Source organism: Haliaeetus leucocephalus, unplaced genomic scaffold (genome assembly GCF_000737465.1).
Source record: "Haliaeetus leucocephalus isolate CR32 unplaced genomic scaffold, Haliaeetus_leucocephalus-4.0 Scaffold92, whole genome shotgun sequence".
Taxonomy (NCBI): Eukaryota; Metazoa; Chordata; class Aves; order Accipitriformes; family Accipitridae; genus Haliaeetus; species Haliaeetus leucocephalus.
The window spans coordinates 16,389,143-16,406,734 of record NW_010972528.1 but is presented as its reverse complement, the minus strand read 5'-3'; the positions used below and the strand labels follow the sequence as shown (position 1 = coordinate 16,406,734).

Sequence of the window (17,592 nt, the reverse complement as noted above, 5' to 3'; positions counted from 1 at the left end):
AGCCTAAGTCGATTATGCCTCTAAAAACTTAACCATTCGGCAATAAGATCACGACCACTACGAATAAGCTTCTAGTTCACCAGCAGTGAGGAAACAAGGATTCACAGCACAAAGAATCCGACATTGCCAGGCTGACTGGTAAAGGTTCAACTCTAGATAAGCATTTTAGTCCTCATGAATACTCAAACTCTACTTTTCTTTCCTTAAGATAACTCCCTATAGGAGCTCAGTAAGTGATGCTAACAAGATGCTGAGGAGCAAAGTTCAGTACTGTTGCCTGTATACTAAGTTTTCCATAGCCTACAGAATTTCCTCGTCAGAAATGTTAAATTGAGCAAGACCAATAGAACTCATTAAACCTCCCTCTTCCCTCCACAAGCCCAACCAAAACAAAATAAGATTGTGAAAGCACTTGCCACCTTTTATGTATTTATTGTGCATTTTGTAAGTGCTTAAAGATACCACACGAGACTGTATGCATTACGTTGTCCATACATAGGATGCCACACAGTAAGAGACAGACAGACCGACTCCCAAAAGTTTTCACATTGTAATTCAAACAGACAAAAATCAGATAAAATAGTATTATCTCATTATACAGAAGGCAAACCACAGGAAGTGTCTTAGATCACACAAAACAAAGGCAGAAACTGAAACAGATCTTCCAAAACTGTATATAAAGTCCATCAAAAATACCATGTGCTTGTGGCAACTCTAAAACAGATTTAAAATTATATGAATCTAGTTACGGTTTGGCAACTTAAAAAATATTATTTAAAAATAAATTTTATTAAGTCCCAATTCAGAACAAGTTCAAGTGTGACATTCAAACAAATCATAGGTACAAAGGGAATAAACAAAAACCCTTTTCCTCCTTCAATATAAATTGCCAGACCAGTTTGTCATAGATTACTCTTCTTTCTTTTGCATAAGGATGCATATAAATTCATGAAGTTTTTCTCAGAGGATGAAATTAAGTCATCAAGATCATAATCAACTTCAAAGGTAGGTCTCTTTCCAAAAATTACAAGAGCAAGAAATACAGCAAAGTGTGCAGTAAGTCCCCATATCTTGAATGACATTTTATGTTCATGGTCATCATATATAAAGCAGTGCATCCGACTTAAGTAACCAGTTGAAGTTTTATAAGGCAAGGTCTTGTAATTTAAGGGCTTGACAAAGTACTCCAATGGCACAACAAAAACATCGCTCACTTCATCTGGATTAGGAGTGGCCTGGAATGTATCCTCTATAAATCCTACAACTGGAGTTACCAAGTGATTCATCTAAAAGGAAGAAAAAACAACACCACACCCCCCCCCAAACACTAAGTTCATACCAAGTAAAAGAATGTTCTTTAAAATAAAGGTATTTCAGATGTTACAAAATGAGTACAAGAAACCTATGAAATATTCCTAATTGTAATGCAATTTAGTCCCTCTAATGGCAAGATATTTATATTTAATTTTAAATATATTTTAATAAATTTTAGATTTTCTTTTTATATTTGTTAAACATGAGAAACTAATATTCTGTTCATCCTGTATAATCATATAGGAGTTAAAAAGGTTTGTCAGTCTCCTACAGAAATAAAAAACATGCATGCTCTCTCACAAGTCTTCCTTATTTACTTGGGTGAGTTCCAATATTAATTCAAATTTTCCAAATCACCTATGCTTTATCATATTTCTCTATCTATTTTCCTAGGATATAGAAATATTTTCCTACAGATACAGAAATATGATAAAAGTATATTTAGTTACAAAATATATACACTTTTTGGAACTGCTCATTTATGGACATAGCTTACATAAAAAGGACACCAAAATTTTTTAAGATATGTTGCTACTTCTATTTATTCATACCAACAAAGCATCACTGTTCATCGGAAAGCAGTAACAGCAAAACTCAATATTTGTGCTATTTGATGCCAGTCTGGAGAGACTCCACCCAAGTCAGAATTACTTGGAATGTACGCACAGAGAAGACAAAGTAGAATCCCACAGGTAAAATTTTTGTGGTCCAAAACCACATGATCTTTTTTATTGACTGAGGCCATTTGCTGGAAAACACTAAAACGAGTTATAAAAACTAAATTGATCCTTTTTACATATAGCCTTTGAACTACATGGCTTTAAAGTTATCGGTATGGAAAATATAATTTAAGAAATAAAGCATTTTGCAATACAATTTTAAAACTAGTTATTTTGTTTTTTTCATGGGGGAGGATATTGCTAACAGTAACAGATACAAAACCAAACAGTAGGCATATTAATAAAGAGAAACTGTTACCTGAAGAACAAAAATAAAGTCAGTAACCCCTCTGTACTATGGGATAACTGATCCTTTTAACACTGAATATTGTTATTGAAATTGGCAGCCTGTTAATCTACAGTGACTTACACTCCAAAGACCACACCTCCATAAGAGAAGTCTCCTTGCTAGAGTTCCATACAGAATCACAGTCCACAAAACCTCCAGAGGTCCCTTTCTGCCTGAATTAACCCTGCTTTCAGCAGGATATTGAATGAGAAAACTTTTGAGGTTACATCAGGCTGCTGAGGGAGTTGTCTGGATGAGTTCTGTGTATCTCCAGGGATGGAGATTATACAGTCTGTCAGGAAAATCTGTTCCAGTGTTTGGCTAACCTCATGGGAAAGAGTATTTTCCTTGCATCTCATCAAAATTTCATTTATTGCTGCTTGTGTCCACTGTCTCAAGGAGAACCTGGTACCATCTTCTCTATAACCACCCAGGAGGTACCTGAAGAGAGCAACTAGATCCCCTGCTAGCTCTCTCTTCTTCAGGCTGAGCAAACCCACTTCTCAGCCTCTCCTCATAATCTGTGTGCTCCAGCCCCCTTACTATCTTCGTGGCTCTCTGCTAAACTCTCACCAGTTTAGCACTGTCTTTCTGGTACTCCAGTGTGTCCATAACTGGACGTGGTACACCAAATGTGGTTTCACAAATACCAAATGTGAAGCAAGAATCTCTTCCCTTCACTTTGCAGGCTCCACGCTTTAAGAAGCAGTGCTTATTTACAGTTACAGGTTTGAAAAGGTCACTATTAACCTTACAAAAGAAAATAACCCAAGCTTATTTTCTAATGATATGCTGACTTGCTCAGTTTATTGCTTACTTTATCAATTCCAGGCACAAGCCTACAGATGACTTCCACCTTCTCTGGCTGGAGTCCCACTTCTTCTTTAGCTTCTCGGAGAGCAGTATCAATTTCATCTTTATCAATTGCTTCACTTTTTCCTCCTGGAAAACACACTTGCCCTGGTGACCTTCTCAGCTAGAATTTAAAGCAGTACTACTGTTAAAACATAACAAGTTTTACATTTCTTCCTGGATCCACACAGACGCTTGTTCATATTGCAGTATCACTTTATGTTTGATTTATCTTTCCAGTCAAAGAAGCTGGAAATGGCGCTAAGAGGTTTCTGCAGGTCAGAAGAAACATGCCTTATCAAGAGCTACACAAGAAAAAGTTGGGCCTATACCCAACTAATCTATAAACACTATCAGAAATACATACATCACTTGTACAGTACTGTGTAATTCATACCATACATCCTGCTTTAATACTTCATAATTTATATTATTTTTCATCATCTTGCTTGCATAAGGGATTGATGGATGAATCTAGAACAACAACTAGAACAGTGAGATTAAAACACTCAAGGTAAGAGCAAGAACTTCTGAAATACACATTTAAATAATGTACCTTTAAGTACGTTATAGTAATAGGCTTGCGCATCAAAGATCAGAAAAAGCCCATTTACAATCAGTTTATCAGCTAGGTAACTGTAATTATTAGGGCCTTAAAATTTCTAAGCAAGACCCCCAAAACCTTCCATTTTGCAGCAACAGAAAAACAGACAAGTAAATAATCTCTGAATACAGGCGGATGATCAGGCTGGGGGTGGGGTGGAAAACAAAGAGTTGTAGAAGAAAACAAAATGCTGGCAGAAGATTTCTGGGGTACTTAGGTTGTTGCCTTTCCTTTCATAGATGAAAGAGAGAGAAGAGTAACATTAAATGCAGATTCAAAAGTCACTTTAATAAAAGCTGCACCGCATTGTCAGTTTTCTTAAGTCATAGTAAGCAATCAAAATGTCCTTTTCTGATCTGGAAGTCATCTTTCACTGTCACAGGTTTCTGGGTATCCAGCGTTTTTCTGGCACGCAAGTCCTAGACTCGTCATAGGCGTGTAAAAACACCCGCTCGTACCCTTCGGCCCGCCGCCTGGACTGAAGTTTGGAAAGCAGGCTCTAGAAGACGTGGTAAGGATGGGACCTGCGCAAGCCCCCGAGGGAGAAGCCGGCGAGGATGTGGCCGTACGCCATCCCGCCGAGGCTTCCCTCCCTGCCGCCCCCCCGAGAGCCCGGCTCCGCGCACGGCGGGCCCCGGCCCCCGCTCACCCACCTGCATCGACCTGAGCGTCAGCAGCAAGTGCAGCTTCCCCTCCCTCACCATCAGCGGCAGGAGGACGGAGGCTTTGGGCAGCGGCAAGTGGGAGAACCTGTCTCCGACATCGAACTCCCTCAAGCGGAGCCTGGCTTTCTCTTTTATGCTCTCTCTAGAAGCAAACAGAGAGGAGCGCCGTCACACCCCCAGGCTGTACCCCGGCACCCCGCGGGCAACGGGGACGTGTTTCTCCACAGAGAGGAACCTTAACGGCCGCCCGGCCGCTGACACACCGCTCACCGCCTCCCCCTCCGCCCGGGCCTGCTGCCGGCGGACCCGGGCAGGGCTCGGCGGCGGCTGTCCGCCCCCGGCCGACAGGGGACCGCTGTAGACGCTCCCCCCCGCCCCGGCCTCCCGCAAGGCCCAGGAAGGGCTCTCCTCTCTCCTGCCTTCCTTGCCGGGCTTTCCCCGCAGCCGGCGGGGCGAGCGGGGGCTGCGGACGCCGCTGCGGGCGGAGGCATCGCCCACGGGCAGCGGAAGAAGGGCCAGGGACGACGGCTACCTTCCCGGCCCGTCCTCCCGCTCGGCGGCCGCCATCTTTGACACCCCTGACCCGAGAGCAGACTTTCCCAGTCCCCGTCACCTTCCCCCCCCCCACACGCCCCGCCCCGCCCCGTGACCGACGGCCAGTCCCTCCAATCAACACGCGAGATCGCCGGGCTCCGCCGTCTGATTGGCGATGGGCAGGCCACGCGAGGGGGCCCTCACGGGACGGCTGCGCGCGATTTTCCCGCTGCCGCCGGGGAGCGTGAGGCGCCCCGAGGCGGTGGCTGAGGCGACGGCTCTGAGGGCACCGCCGCCGGGGTCCCTTCCCAGGGCCGGCGAGCAGTCGGCGACAGCTTCCCCGGCCTAGGTTTACCCGGAGAACGGCGGCGTTAGCTGCCAGCAGTCCTCGCTCCAGCTGGGAAGAGCAGAAACCCACGGAGCCGTTTGGCGTCGCGCCCCGCCGAGCGGCGTCCGTGGCCCGCCCTCAGAGGGGCGAGGGAGGCGGGTGATGCGGGGCTGCCGTAAGAGCCGTTCCCGTTGCTTTAGGTAAGGGTCCACTCCTACAGGCGCTAGCATCGCTTTAAGGGGCGGCCAGCATGGCAGAGCACAGGCTCCAGCTATCGGGGGCTCCGGAAAGCAGCGTTGCACCCCTGTCAAAGCCTAGTCACCTGTAGCACGGGACTCTCAAAAGCTGAAGGACATCAACAGACCTTCTTGGAACACAGACGCCTAGCTCAGTACTCTTAATTCACAGTGAGGAAAAAACAAAACAAAACCAAACCCGAATGTCTCAAGAGTTTGTTTAATCATTTAGTCCAGGTAGGAAACAGTGAGGTGTCAGAGACTGCCTCAAGCTTGGCGCAGTTTCTGGGCGGTAAAATTTAGCTTCCAGTTCTCATTAGGGACACACAAGTAGCAGAAACAATTTCCCACTATAGTGGTTTATCATCCAGTCTTAACAGCTACTAATGAGCGTTAACTTGTATTCAGAGTAACACCATAATGGTACAATCAACACGTGATCCCTCAAAAAACAAGACGCAACACCCCACATTACATGGAATGTATAAGAACTAATCTCACTGTAATTACCTTAATGTGTACTTTTTTTCCTTGCATTAAGCGAAAGAACCAAATGTGTTTTCCATGTGGTATGTGCTTTGTAGAGTTGACTTAACCTCAAGCCCTTAAATGCTTATTCATCCTATTTGTTACATAAAGTACTGGTGTATATATTTACACACACAAGCTCACATGTAAAAATAAGTGCAGTTTATATACAATATGCATAATGTGTTACTTCATGTAGTAAATTAAAACCCAAGCATAATTACATACACATGTACAGGTCCCAGCTGCCTTCCAGCAGAATATAATATCCATTTTATGGCCAGAGTTCTGTTCAAGTTTTAGTGAAACCTGAACAGAACTCATTCACCTTTAAGCTGTTTTACATAATTGCTATAGGAAAAAATTATATAGAGTAGTATCTTCAGGAAATGTAGTTCTCCAGTGAAAAGAGCACAACTAGTAGATTACTTATTATTCATCCACACAGCTGTACGTGCCACTGAACTATTGTTGCAGAAGACTGATGTTATCAGATCCTATATTTCTCTTTGGCTTTCTCTTTCAGAATGCAGATGTGCTAAAAAAATAAAAGTACAACATTAGTCAATCTGTGCCTTCAAAGAAAATGCAAGAATGATTTTCAGTTGTATTCCTGGCATTGTAAGGAAAACACACCAGAACAGTAATCTTTGTGAGTTTGGTTGCAAGTTTACTATTTGCAGTAAAATTGAGATGTTAATATTGCTTCCAAGCTCATCTGTAATTTATACATTTGTATATTCTGAAGAGGTCAGGTTTGTTCAATTGTTGTATCCTTTTCATATTGCTTTGCAATAGCATAGATCCATTATATGTCTTTTAACAGAACTGGTTTGTCTTATTAAAAAGACTTTGAAGTGGAAAACTTTTCCACTTAACCAGATTTAGGAAAGTACTTTTGAAAACTCAGGAGGGAAAAAAAGATCAGCTCTTTCTATCAGTTACACTCTTTCCAAGTCTATTACTCAGTTCAGCCTAAGGACACTGCAATGGAATAAAGAAAAAGAGATCTTGATGGACATGTTACTCAGTGTAGGAAAAACCTTCACACACAGTCCACACACAGCCATCTTAAAGACTTGGCTAGAAGAGAGCAACATAGGATTTCACTAAGACAGACAAACATAAATTAAAGCCAAATTACAAGTTACTTTCTTTTCAGATGGGGCCAGCAGATTGTATGCTGCCAGCCATCCTGGAGGATTCAAAATATCTTACAACACAGCTGGGCTTGTGGAGTAGATTCATAAAAAGGTGAGGCATAAACAAGGTCTTACACATTTACATTGAATTATCAGCTTGGCACATTAATAATGTTTTTGCCCTTTTAATGGAAGTTTCTAGTCAGATTTGAAGTTTTGTTAATTGTTGAGAAGCTCCTAGTATAAGCTAATATTCTTGCTGTTTACCTGTGGTAACAGTCATATATGTAACAGTCGAGGCACACATGTATGTACTTACATTTAGATCTCTGAAGTATTCATTATAATCAAGAGCATATCCAACAACAAATTTATCTGGAATTTCAAAACCTATATCTGTAAGAAAATACAATTCTTTTTATACTTGGGTGGTGTAAATAGCTTTTAGGTACACAGTTTATATTCAATGCATGCTTCAGCTATTTAAGTGTAATACCTAACAAATACATCATCTTGCTTTCAAGGTACTTAGCATGCTTCTTTAAGAATCAGAGCTGTAAATTGATGACAAAGGTTAGAATCTATACTATCCCCATCAGTTAGTAATACAATTAAAATGTTAAGAGAATGCATTTTAAGAACAAAATAATTATTTAAAACCTACTTAGGAAGGAGTTCTGGGAGAGGGAGACAAGGAGTGAGATTTTACAGAAGTGTAATAGTAGATGCACTGCAACTCAGTAGGGATTTTCAGTTTGAAAACAAGGCAAGTTTAATGCAGACTCAAAACAAATGCCTTTTAGGGTCAAAGCCAAACAATACAAAGTTAAGGTTGATTCTGTTTCTGGTATCTGCTAACAAATCACCAAACCTGCACTCAGACCAGCTGGGGGGGGGGGGGGAAAGGCATCGTGAGGTTTCAGCATGGGACAGGCTGGTTGTCAGTTTAAAAATTTTTTTTTTCTCCCCATTTCTCTTGGCCTTCCTGAAACTTATATGCTAGTTGTTAGACTTACTCCATGAAGTGAAATTATGAGATCGTATTTTGGACAACCAGAAAAACGCAGTACTTACAGTCTGGTCTGTAACCTGGACTTTGATGTGTCCTTTTAATGAGCAGGCTATAAGGCAGAGCAGAGGTGGTTATGTTTTTTAGAATATGTCTTGCTCTAAGCTGTATACTTCACTTCTCCTGCCACTCCCCATAAGCTTCTACAATCATGCAGTTAAATTAAAACAATGAGATTATTGTAACAGAAAGAAGTAGCCTTATAATTGAGGAAGAAGCGAACGCTCTGATCTAGGTTCATTCTGAAGGTCCAAATGACTCTGTTGTTTTACATTTAGTTCTCTTCAATTCTGTATCCCAAATCATTATCTTTTCATGTAGCAATGTATCAGCACACTAGAATAGCACAGACAGGTAAGCAAGTTCAAGTGGCATGTAAAGATTTTAGCAGGGAGGGAGAGAGAAGAGCACAAGCTGGGCAACACCACTACGATTTCTTCCACAAAACTCATATCCATTCTTGCTTTTCTTGTGTGCTTCTGAAGAAACTGAGAACTTCCTGGACAGTCACTAGGAGGAGCATAGCTGGTACATAAAACAAGAATTGTTCTTTCAAAGCATCGTGATTACTTGACAGAGACAGGGATATTAAAAAAAATTCCTTTGAGAGATCATCTAAAAGCAGATCTAGAATGCTACTTGAAGTCATCTTGCAAGTGCTGACAAACTCTTACTCTGAAAACGTGTATGACTGAGGATATTAAAAATTCTGAGTGTTGTCATTCTAGTATTGAGGCAACTGAGAAGGTGTTATGAAACCTATGGAAAGAGCTGAATTTCCTTCAAACATAAGGAGGTAAGAAAAAGGGAATCCATCAGTCTTTATGGACTATGCAAAAAGAGCCAGGAAACCTTTTTTATTCACTTTAACAATGAAGGTGGTAGTGCATATGTAAAGTTCCCAGTTTAATAAATACTTAGTTTTTCACCAGCTGGATAAGGATTGCTTCCTGCTTTTACTTCCTCTTCCTCCAAACTTCAAACAAAAACAAACAGACACCCACCAGCATACACTGGCTATTCACCTAAATGATTTTTTTGTATCTTCTCATAACAATACATTAGTAAATGGCCATATCATTATACCTTACAACTTTTACCATCTTTGGTTCGTTGTCTTTTAGTTTTGAAAGTAGCGCTTTCATTGTTCTACCAGTCTCAATAATGTCCTGAAAGAGATAAAAAAAAATCTTATCCTCCAAGTCTGAAAGAAAAAACCCCCAGACTTTCAGTGGATTAATTTAAAGCATAAAAACCAGTCAGCAACCGTGGCAGCACAGTAACATAATTAATTGTTTTGTATGCAAAAGGTATTAACTTGCAAAATCGGGAGAAAAAAGTCCATGTTTTTCCCTCCCCCCACACTCCAATCTTTACTTACCTCTACTACTAACACATTCTGGAAAAGATCATGTAGGGAGAGAAAGAAAAGAAAATATTTACATGGCAACATTCAGTGAATTATACAGCCAGGAAAAGTTTGCACTACAAGCTTCAGTTACAGGTAAATTGCAATTGATTTTCAAAGGAGCTTGTCACTTAACTGGTTACATTATTTTAGTGCCTTCTGAAGAGTCTTTCTGTAAGTATTTAGGGAAGCATAAAATACTGTGAGAAAGCCACCTATGTCACGTTTTATATATTATTCTATGTATAGTGATAGCATTCTAGAACCATACTGCATGAGGCAGTTTAAGATAGTTCACTTCTGGGGGCTGTGCGATAAAATGTAGAATAGGATCTTTAGAAGCATTCAGTACTGATCCCATTAGGTTTCCACCGGGATCAGTGGAAATCACTCACTGTTTCAAAGCATGGCATTTTAAACCAGAGTTAAGTGACTGTAAATACGTAGTATCAAAAGCTTTATTAAGATGGACTTCCTGGAAGATACACAAGAACTGTTCTTGCCTCTTAAAAGCTGAAGATGCTAATTCATACCTTCCCACTTAGCGTAGACAGTTCCTCACCAACAATACTGATTTCTTCTGTAGGTGAATCATTCTAGAAGGAGAAAGAAGAGAGGGAAGTCACATAAAACATGCTCAAAATTGTTACCTTGTATGTGTACGAACTGTGCTGCTCTTGCTTTTTGCCTATCAAATGACACTTGCAACTTAAAAGCTGTTTTACTGAAGGAGTGCTGTGTAAAGTAGCTGAGAGCAAGAGGAGAGAGTGAAGTGTCAGTGCAGACAGATGTTTGCATGGAACAAGAGTACATCCATATTCATGGAACAGATACCATTGCTTTCAGCTATTTTTGTTACCCCAGATTGGTTTTAGAATTCCATGAAAAATTTATAGAGTATTGTAAACTGTTGTATTTAGCATGGGGTAAATTTTGATCAGTGCACAGAGCTGTAGCCTTCAAAGAGGGGAGAAGATAAACCAGAAAAAAATAGCATAAGTCACTGGTTTACAGTAATTGGCTTGGAACAACTACGATTGGTTCAGGCAAAAGTTACCTGTTCCCCAACACACAGATTATGAAAACAAGTCTCTCCATTACTATCTATACAGAATAAAAAAATAATGCAGAGAAAGACAATAAGCAAGTCTGTGATGCTAAGCTCGTCCCCATACTCCCTCCCACCAAAGGGTGCCATGGTAAAGACAGAGTAGAACCTGTATGGAAGCTTTAGGCTGGAGAGGAGGACATAGGAGACCTGACCCGGGCTTTGTTGTGTTAAGTGTTCTGCTATAGGTTCATTCCAGTGAATATACAATATCTATCTGATTGTTGGGGCAGATTGGTAAGTCAGTTGCTTTTCAGTGTGTAATAAATTGAATTGCTTTGAACAGGATATATGCATAAACTCAATTTTTGTGGAGTTTTCATATAAACTACCAGTATTCAGAATGTCAATCTATGGGGAGAGTTCATTTTCCAAAGAACAGAGAGTTGCTTACACAGTAGCTTTTTATTCTAACAAAATCCACAGTAATAGGCACAGATTTATCACCATTTTGATTCAGTGCTTTTATACGGTCCAGCAAATCAGCAAAGAACTTATAGCCTCCTTTAAGGACACAGAGAGCAACAATGTGATGGCTTCCCATATCTTGCATGATATCTCTAGCCAAACGTTCTGTCCTGGAAGGAAAACAAACAAACAAATCCTTTAAATTGTTTTGTATATAATATTTGTTTGTCCATATGTTAAATTTTGATCTTGCTGTTAGGTTTTTGTAAACAGTAAATTGTGACCACATTAAGACACAGGAAAGTTAGTTACATATTTGCAGTTCGCAAGATGGTGCCTACTCCACTTGACATACTGTTGATTTAATCTATATATCTAAACAAGACAGGATAGGAAAGTTTAAAGATATTTGAGATAACATGGAAACTTAACTGGCATTGTAGAAGACTCCTCTCTGTAAAACTTCTTTTCTATTAAACTCCGGAACACAAGTGTTACAGCTGCAGGGTTTCCATGTTTCTCATGGGCTATGCAGGGTAGGGCCTCAGTCTTTTCGTTTGGAGGGAAATGCATCATTGGCATCATTGTCACTACTCTTTGTTGTTTACCCTCATACCTGTCCAGGATGAGTCCATGAGGAATGAAGACTCTTTCTAAATCTTCTTCGTAATGCTTAGGAATGCAAAATAGATTTTTGTTATAGCCACTTTCTTCATCTCTTATCTGCAAATGAAAGGGAAATAGCTCTAAGAGTAAAAACAGAACCATACCTTCCAGTCTCTGATAATGTGGAGAAAGACTCCTCTGCCCACACACCCCTCAATAACGTGTCAAAATAAAAATATATCTGAAAGTTTTTGAACTTTTTTGATAGAACAATACAGTTTACAATCTGTCTGATAATTCAGGAGCTAGTGTGCTTGTCTGAGATGTGAATGGATAGATAACTACTTTGCCCCAGTCATTATAAAAGAAATTCCCAACCATCATCAACTCATGAAAAACCCAAAAGAACAAAAATCCTCTTGTATTCTCCATTCCCCCTTCTGCAGAGCACAGTAGCTTGTTCATGTGGTAGACAAGCAAAAATTAAAATTTAAGGCAAGTAGATTGGGATTACAGCTTGATCTCCAGTCAGCAGGTGACTTTAGGATGCTGCACTGCATTGACCATCATTTTCCATTGTGTAGAAGAGAAAATTCTGTCTCCTAAGTGTGAATTCACAACTGAATTTTTGACAAGAGCTAAGCACATACCAACCATCAGCTGTCTCAGAGGACAGGAGAGATGACTTACCCCAAAGGAGAAGCTTTGAGATGGTAGTGGGAAGAGAAGTGCCCATAGGGGGGAACCAGAGACCTGCTGTGCTGCAGTTCAGCTCGTTGTACTGTTTGCCCTGCTAGCAGGTTGCTCCTCAGCATGGTTGGGGAGAGGCCATAGCTACTTCCCACAGATCAGGGCCTTAATCCTTTTGCCACCAGGGTTTAGGATTACAGTTCTCTCTTCAATATGCTGGCTCCAGGCTGTTGCACCCAGAGGTGTCTGGATGCCTAGAAGTTCTCCATTTGGGCTTCTCTTCTGACTAGTCTTTTGGCCCCAAACAGATTGTGGTTTTGGATTCTACCACCCTTCAAGACCATAATGGATGCTTTGGTCTTTGTTCATTTATGAAGTGGTGGTACAAAAGCAGGCAAGAAAGAAATATAATGACGTAGAAACAATTGGGAATAAGAGGGCTAATATGTAAGTATTAGAAATAAGTTAAGAAAAAACTCGAATTAGTGAGATTGTCACATATAGTATTGCCCTGTTATTGTTAAAAAATTACAGAACTAATTGAAAGAAAAACACAAAGCTGGCTCAGAGCTTCACTAGTGCAAAACAGGTTAACTACACACCAGTTGCATTCAACAGAGCTCAGTACAGTGGCTTGCTAATAGACAGCACAGAGCTATGAACTAGGCAGTAACAGCATAAAGTATTGCTAACAAACAAGTTGACACCTGCAAACTCTTTAGGCAGATGAATTGTTTTTAATTCTCCTTTTTTGGCATAGGAGAAGTGAGTGCTTAGGAAGAAATGAAAAATGGACTGTAGGGAACAGGAGTAGGTTATTACTTGTAAAACTCACAGCAGCCACAAAAATGAGATAACCAATTACTGCTGTTTATTTTAAATTGGCCACGAAAGCCTACTTCATTTAAAGTTAAAACTAGAGAGACAGGTGTGAACAAGAATTTCAAAGAACAGATTATCATAGTACAAGGCAATGCATATAGAGTCTCATCCTGGCTGAACTAACTGTACTCTGCAAGTACTCAAAATTGATAGGCCTTAATGCTCCAAGTTAGACTCACAGTATAGTCTTGCAGTTGAGCACTGTTTGGAGTGTCAGGAGTACTATTTTGCCTGGTTTAGTTACTATTTTCTTCATGGCTGAAGTCAGCAAAGTGAAAGCTTAGGTGAAGGATTGTTTTTAAATTAAGTTTGTTTGTGCTTTATTAATCTTGGAAGAGATACTGGCAGTTACACTGGTATCAGCTGTAGATCAGGCTAGACACTAGCATCTATGAGCAGGCTTTAATGCAGTGCAGAACTGCTTATTGTTGTTTGTGTGTTATATTAACCCAGTTGGCCAGTTTGAAATGGGCTAATTTCTGCCTGTCTGAGGTTGCTAGTGGTGACAGACAAAATACACACACAGGATATGGGATTCTGTCAACAAGAAGCAGTGATGATAGGACCTAATTATAAGCATTGGCCAAAGTTAAAAGACAGTTTGAGACTACTGGAACACACAAACAATCATTTTCATTTGGAGTACAGAAAAAGCACCTTTAAGTATAGTCACTGACATGACAAACAGTTTCAAAAGTGCTGTAGAGTGGGTTGATTGTTTTATTGTTGGGTTTTGGTGTTTGGGGTTTTTTTGCAAGATCCCTACCTCTGTTGCATTATGCATAACTGCAGCTTAAATGCAATAACTACTCTACCTGCGATTTGAGCAGTTTTTCTTTTGCCCAGTCATGATACTGATTGCCATATTTAATGGACTTCAGCCTTACAGTTTGCTTTTGCAGCTATAAATTGGGCTTTCATCTGCACAGCAAGTTAAAGTTCAGAATTTAGCTTCTTGCTGCATTTGATGAGAGGCATCACAACTTGTTCAGCTCAAGTGAGGGATGAGCTTTGTCCATGTTACTGTAACTATTGAATAAAGCTAATCTTGAAGCATACAGGTGTGTGTAGTGATCACTGCTGAGAGCTACTCCAACAGTGCAGTTTAGTACCTTTACTTGGTTAACGACTATGCTCATTGAGACTATTTTGTGCAAACAATATCTGCTACATTAATATCTTGTTTGTTGCTATGTGTGAAACATTTTTTATGGTCTGCTGAAAGGTTCATGAACAGAACCTTAAGGATTGCATCAGTTTGAGCACCACATCACCATAGCAACAGGCTGCATATACCTTACAGGCTCATAAAAAGCATTTGTTTTGTGGCACATGCTAAATAATACAGCAGCATCCCATTATAATAAAGCAGTCTACTAAACTATCACACAAAGTCATTAAATTTTTAAATCATGAGCTTATAACTTGAGAAATTAGTTGTTTAATTTAGATTCAGTCTCATCTGTTGCTCATTTACTGATGTAGGCTTCTGAATTTAAGGGGGGAAAAAACAACAAAATTAACTACATCAATTTTGTACAATAAAGAGATTCATAAATAAGTATTGTTTCATCAGCACAGAATGAAAGAATATGAATATAGGTATATTAAAATCAAATAAATAATGTCCTAAGTTTGTAAAAAAATTAGGTCTGTTAAGATGCCTCTGTTCTGAAAGCCAGTTTTTCTCTTGAGTAAATATAAGAAACAAGGCCTTTCATTAGTCAGTATTTCTAATGTTCTACTATTTTTGCTGAAGCTAACCTCTTCCCCCACACCCAAAGCTTCCTTCAATCAAATAACCAAATATGAGTGCATTATGCTTTCTTACCTGCAGTCCACGAGCCATAATCTCACTTGAACTATCCTATCGGAGAATGAGTTGGTATTATTTGTCTTGCTCTATTTTCATCTTGCAGTCAGATCATGACCTGCTTCTAAAAGGTCAAAATTGTCATCCTTCCTACAGGAAGCATTACTTCCTTCTGCTAATGCCCTGACATCACAATCCCAGGTTCTTACTTGATGAGATTAAACAGAAATAAAATAGGCATGAGCCCTGCTGTAACCAATCAGAGTAAAGATATGGGGAACAAGGGAGATGCAAAAAGGAAGTTCATTAATCAATTAGTTGGAAGGTCTAGGTAGAATAGTATTTTTTTTAACTGAAACCACAAATCAGATATTTGGTTGTAGCAGGTGGTAATTCAGTAGTATATGTATAGAAGGTAATTTTATATACCAGTTTCTTACATAATGTTTGCACATCCATTGTTGTGATAAAGCCCACATCTTTTAAAAATTCTTGTGCTAACTTGCACCCAAAAAGTGAGTATTTGAATAAACAAAACCATATTGTTAAAAATGACTTGAAGCAGAGGTCTGCAGCTGTTGAGACATGGTGAACCCTGTCTGACATTCTTGCAGGTCGTCCTTTCATAAAATGAGGGGGTGATAGTTCCAGTAACATGCTTCACGTAATTTAAAATCAAATCGTGCTGACATTCACTGTAATCTGATTATTTTAGTGTACCAAACTGCACTATTATCTGGGATTAACATGAAAGTCTTAGATTTCTAAAAATTAATCCTACTAACAAAAAGAGCTAAAGCCAGCTTGCATACAACATGTTACAGAATGTTCTTACCAGATTGGGTACATTTTATTAATTCAACGAGTTCAGTGTTTTCTTGGGGAGAAGGCACATTAATGAAAGAAAATTTTTCTCATTTCTTTGTAGTCTTACAGATGCTCTTCAGGTCGTGTCTGATAACACTTGGGATAATGCAGAAATGTTCTTCCAAGTGGATTAATAGGCATATCCACAACTTTCAGTCATGTGTTAAATAGTAGTACTATTTGGGAAATATTAATGCCTTAAGGCTACCTGGGCCCTATTTTATGCACTTAGCAATACCCTCCTTCTATGAATTCCCTGTCATATTCCCTACCTTATAAATGCAAGCTCTCTATCTTGTGAAAAGCGTTGCTTTTCTAATTCCTAGTGTAAAGCACTCCTTTCTAGCTGGTAGTAAGTTATGTTCAAAAACCTGGAGAATTTCCTCAACAAAATCCTCCTTTGAAAGGAAACATTAACAAAAACCATACATGTAAACAGTGATGGCTATTGCTTGAGCAGAGATACTCTCCCTTCCTTATTCTCAGGTGCCAAAATGAAGGTAAACAGCAGCACTGCTCAGGAGCTCATGCAAACATACATTGCCTTTGTAAGTGTTTGTGGAGGAGTGAGAGAAAGAAAAGGGGAGGAATCCCAGACTAGTTTGTATGTTTCCCCTCTCCTGAGCTTTTCAGCCTAGTGTAATTTAGCTGTCCTGAAAGGAGGTTGGTGCTCTAGAGATCCCTGAGAGGATGATGCCATGATAGAATACTAAGTGCTGCAATATTGCTCATATTGATTGGCCATGTATCACACCTACAGCTTTATATGACTAGTTCTAGGATTTAAAGAATTTATTTTTTTCAAATTATTTGCAGGAAAAAAAGACACTTAAAGGCTTCACACTTGTTTGTTGACTCTCATGTAGTTTTCCACATTTAAACAGAATTTAGTGTAGTTTTGCTAAAATCAACAGTATGGGTGAGAGTACTTGTTTTAAACCTCTTTCTAATGAAGGGGTTAATTATTGGCACTATCTCAGTTTACAATTTCCAGCAGACTAACTGAGCACAGTTACTGAAATTACAGTGAAGAAATAAATCTTGTGTGCATATCTGATATGATCTGTAGCACGGAATTTAGCTCTACCCTTCTTTTAAATGCTCTGTTCTTCTCTATATTATGTAATTTTTTGGCATGCTTAATCTCTGTATAGGGAAACCTTGACTGCAGATCACACATACTAGGCAGACTTCTCTCTGAACAGGCCACCTTAAAATATTCTCAAGTGTAATATGTATTCTTTGGTTCTGTCTATTAGAAGAACACCTCTGTTATGTAAATTACTTTTATAAATCCCTGACGTCTTTGCTTGAGACAAGTTTGATTCCACGTTACTGACATTTTTATAAATTATACACTGGACCTTGCAAATCTCTGTGTCTCCTTTAGGCACACCATACTGTTTGATCTTATTTGAACCGGGCCCAGTTCTAAAGTCCTGTTTAATTCTGTTTCATAAAAGGATTGCAGAAAATCCTCCCCAGTGACTTTATTTCTGAGGTTTTGCTGCATTGGGAGTCTTGTCTGAG

The 17,592-nt window shown here is 39.7% G+C and overlaps 2 protein-coding genes across 2 annotated transcripts; both read right to left on the bottom strand.

The window, feature by feature from the left end:
- Window positions 1–538: 538 nt before the first annotated feature.
- On the bottom strand, window positions 539–5,037 carry NUDT7 (nudix (nucleoside diphosphate linked moiety X)-type motif 7). The gene is made up of 4 exons (XM_010585162.1): window positions 4,976–5,037; window positions 4,432–4,585; window positions 3,140–3,298; window positions 539–1,286 (listed from the first exon to the last, which is right to left on the bottom strand). The coding sequence occupies exons 1-4, from the start codon at window positions 5,008–5,010 to the stop codon at window positions 903–905; spliced, it is 732 nt and encodes a 243-aa protein (XP_010583464.1). The 5' UTR covers window positions 5,011–5,037; the 3' UTR covers window positions 539–902.
- A 1,522-nt stretch (window positions 5,038–6,559) lies between these two features.
- On the bottom strand, window positions 6,560–15,231 carry LOC104842652 (hypoxanthine-guanine phosphoribosyltransferase-like). Its single transcript, XM_010585161.1, has 9 exons — window positions 15,214–15,231; window positions 11,821–11,927; window positions 11,191–11,374; window positions 10,222–10,284; window positions 9,662–9,679; window positions 9,367–9,449; window positions 8,286–8,332; window positions 7,531–7,607; window positions 6,560–6,607 (listed from the first exon to the last, which is right to left on the bottom strand). The coding sequence occupies exons 1-9, from the start codon at window positions 15,229–15,231 to the stop codon at window positions 6,560–6,562; spliced, it is 645 nt and encodes a 214-aa protein (XP_010583463.1).
- Between the last annotated feature and the right edge of the window lie 2,361 nt (window positions 15,232–17,592).

Bases quoted from the DNA above. Each gene is read 5' to 3' on its own strand.
- NUDT7 (XM_010585162.1), bottom strand. From the start codon at position 5,010: ATGGCGGCCGCCGAGCGGGAGGACGGGCCGGGAAG. The intron at 4,586-4,975 runs GTAGCCGTCGTC...GTTTGCTTCTAG, and splicing joins CGGGAGGACGGGCCGGGAAG to AGAGAGCATAAAAGAGAAAG. The intron at 3,299-4,431 runs GTGGGTGAGCGG...TTTAAATTCTAG, and splicing joins TGACGCTCAGGTCGATGCAG to CTGAGAAGGTCACCAGGGCA.
- LOC104842652 (XM_010585161.1), bottom strand. The intron at 8,333-9,366 runs GTATAATGATAT...TCTGCCTTATAG, and splicing joins AAGATGGTAAAAGTTGTAAG to CCTGCTCATTAAAAGGACAC. The intron at 7,608-8,285 runs GTAAGTACTGCG...ATTTTCTTACAG, and splicing joins TCCAGGTTACAGACCAGACT to ATATAGGTTTTGAAATTCCA.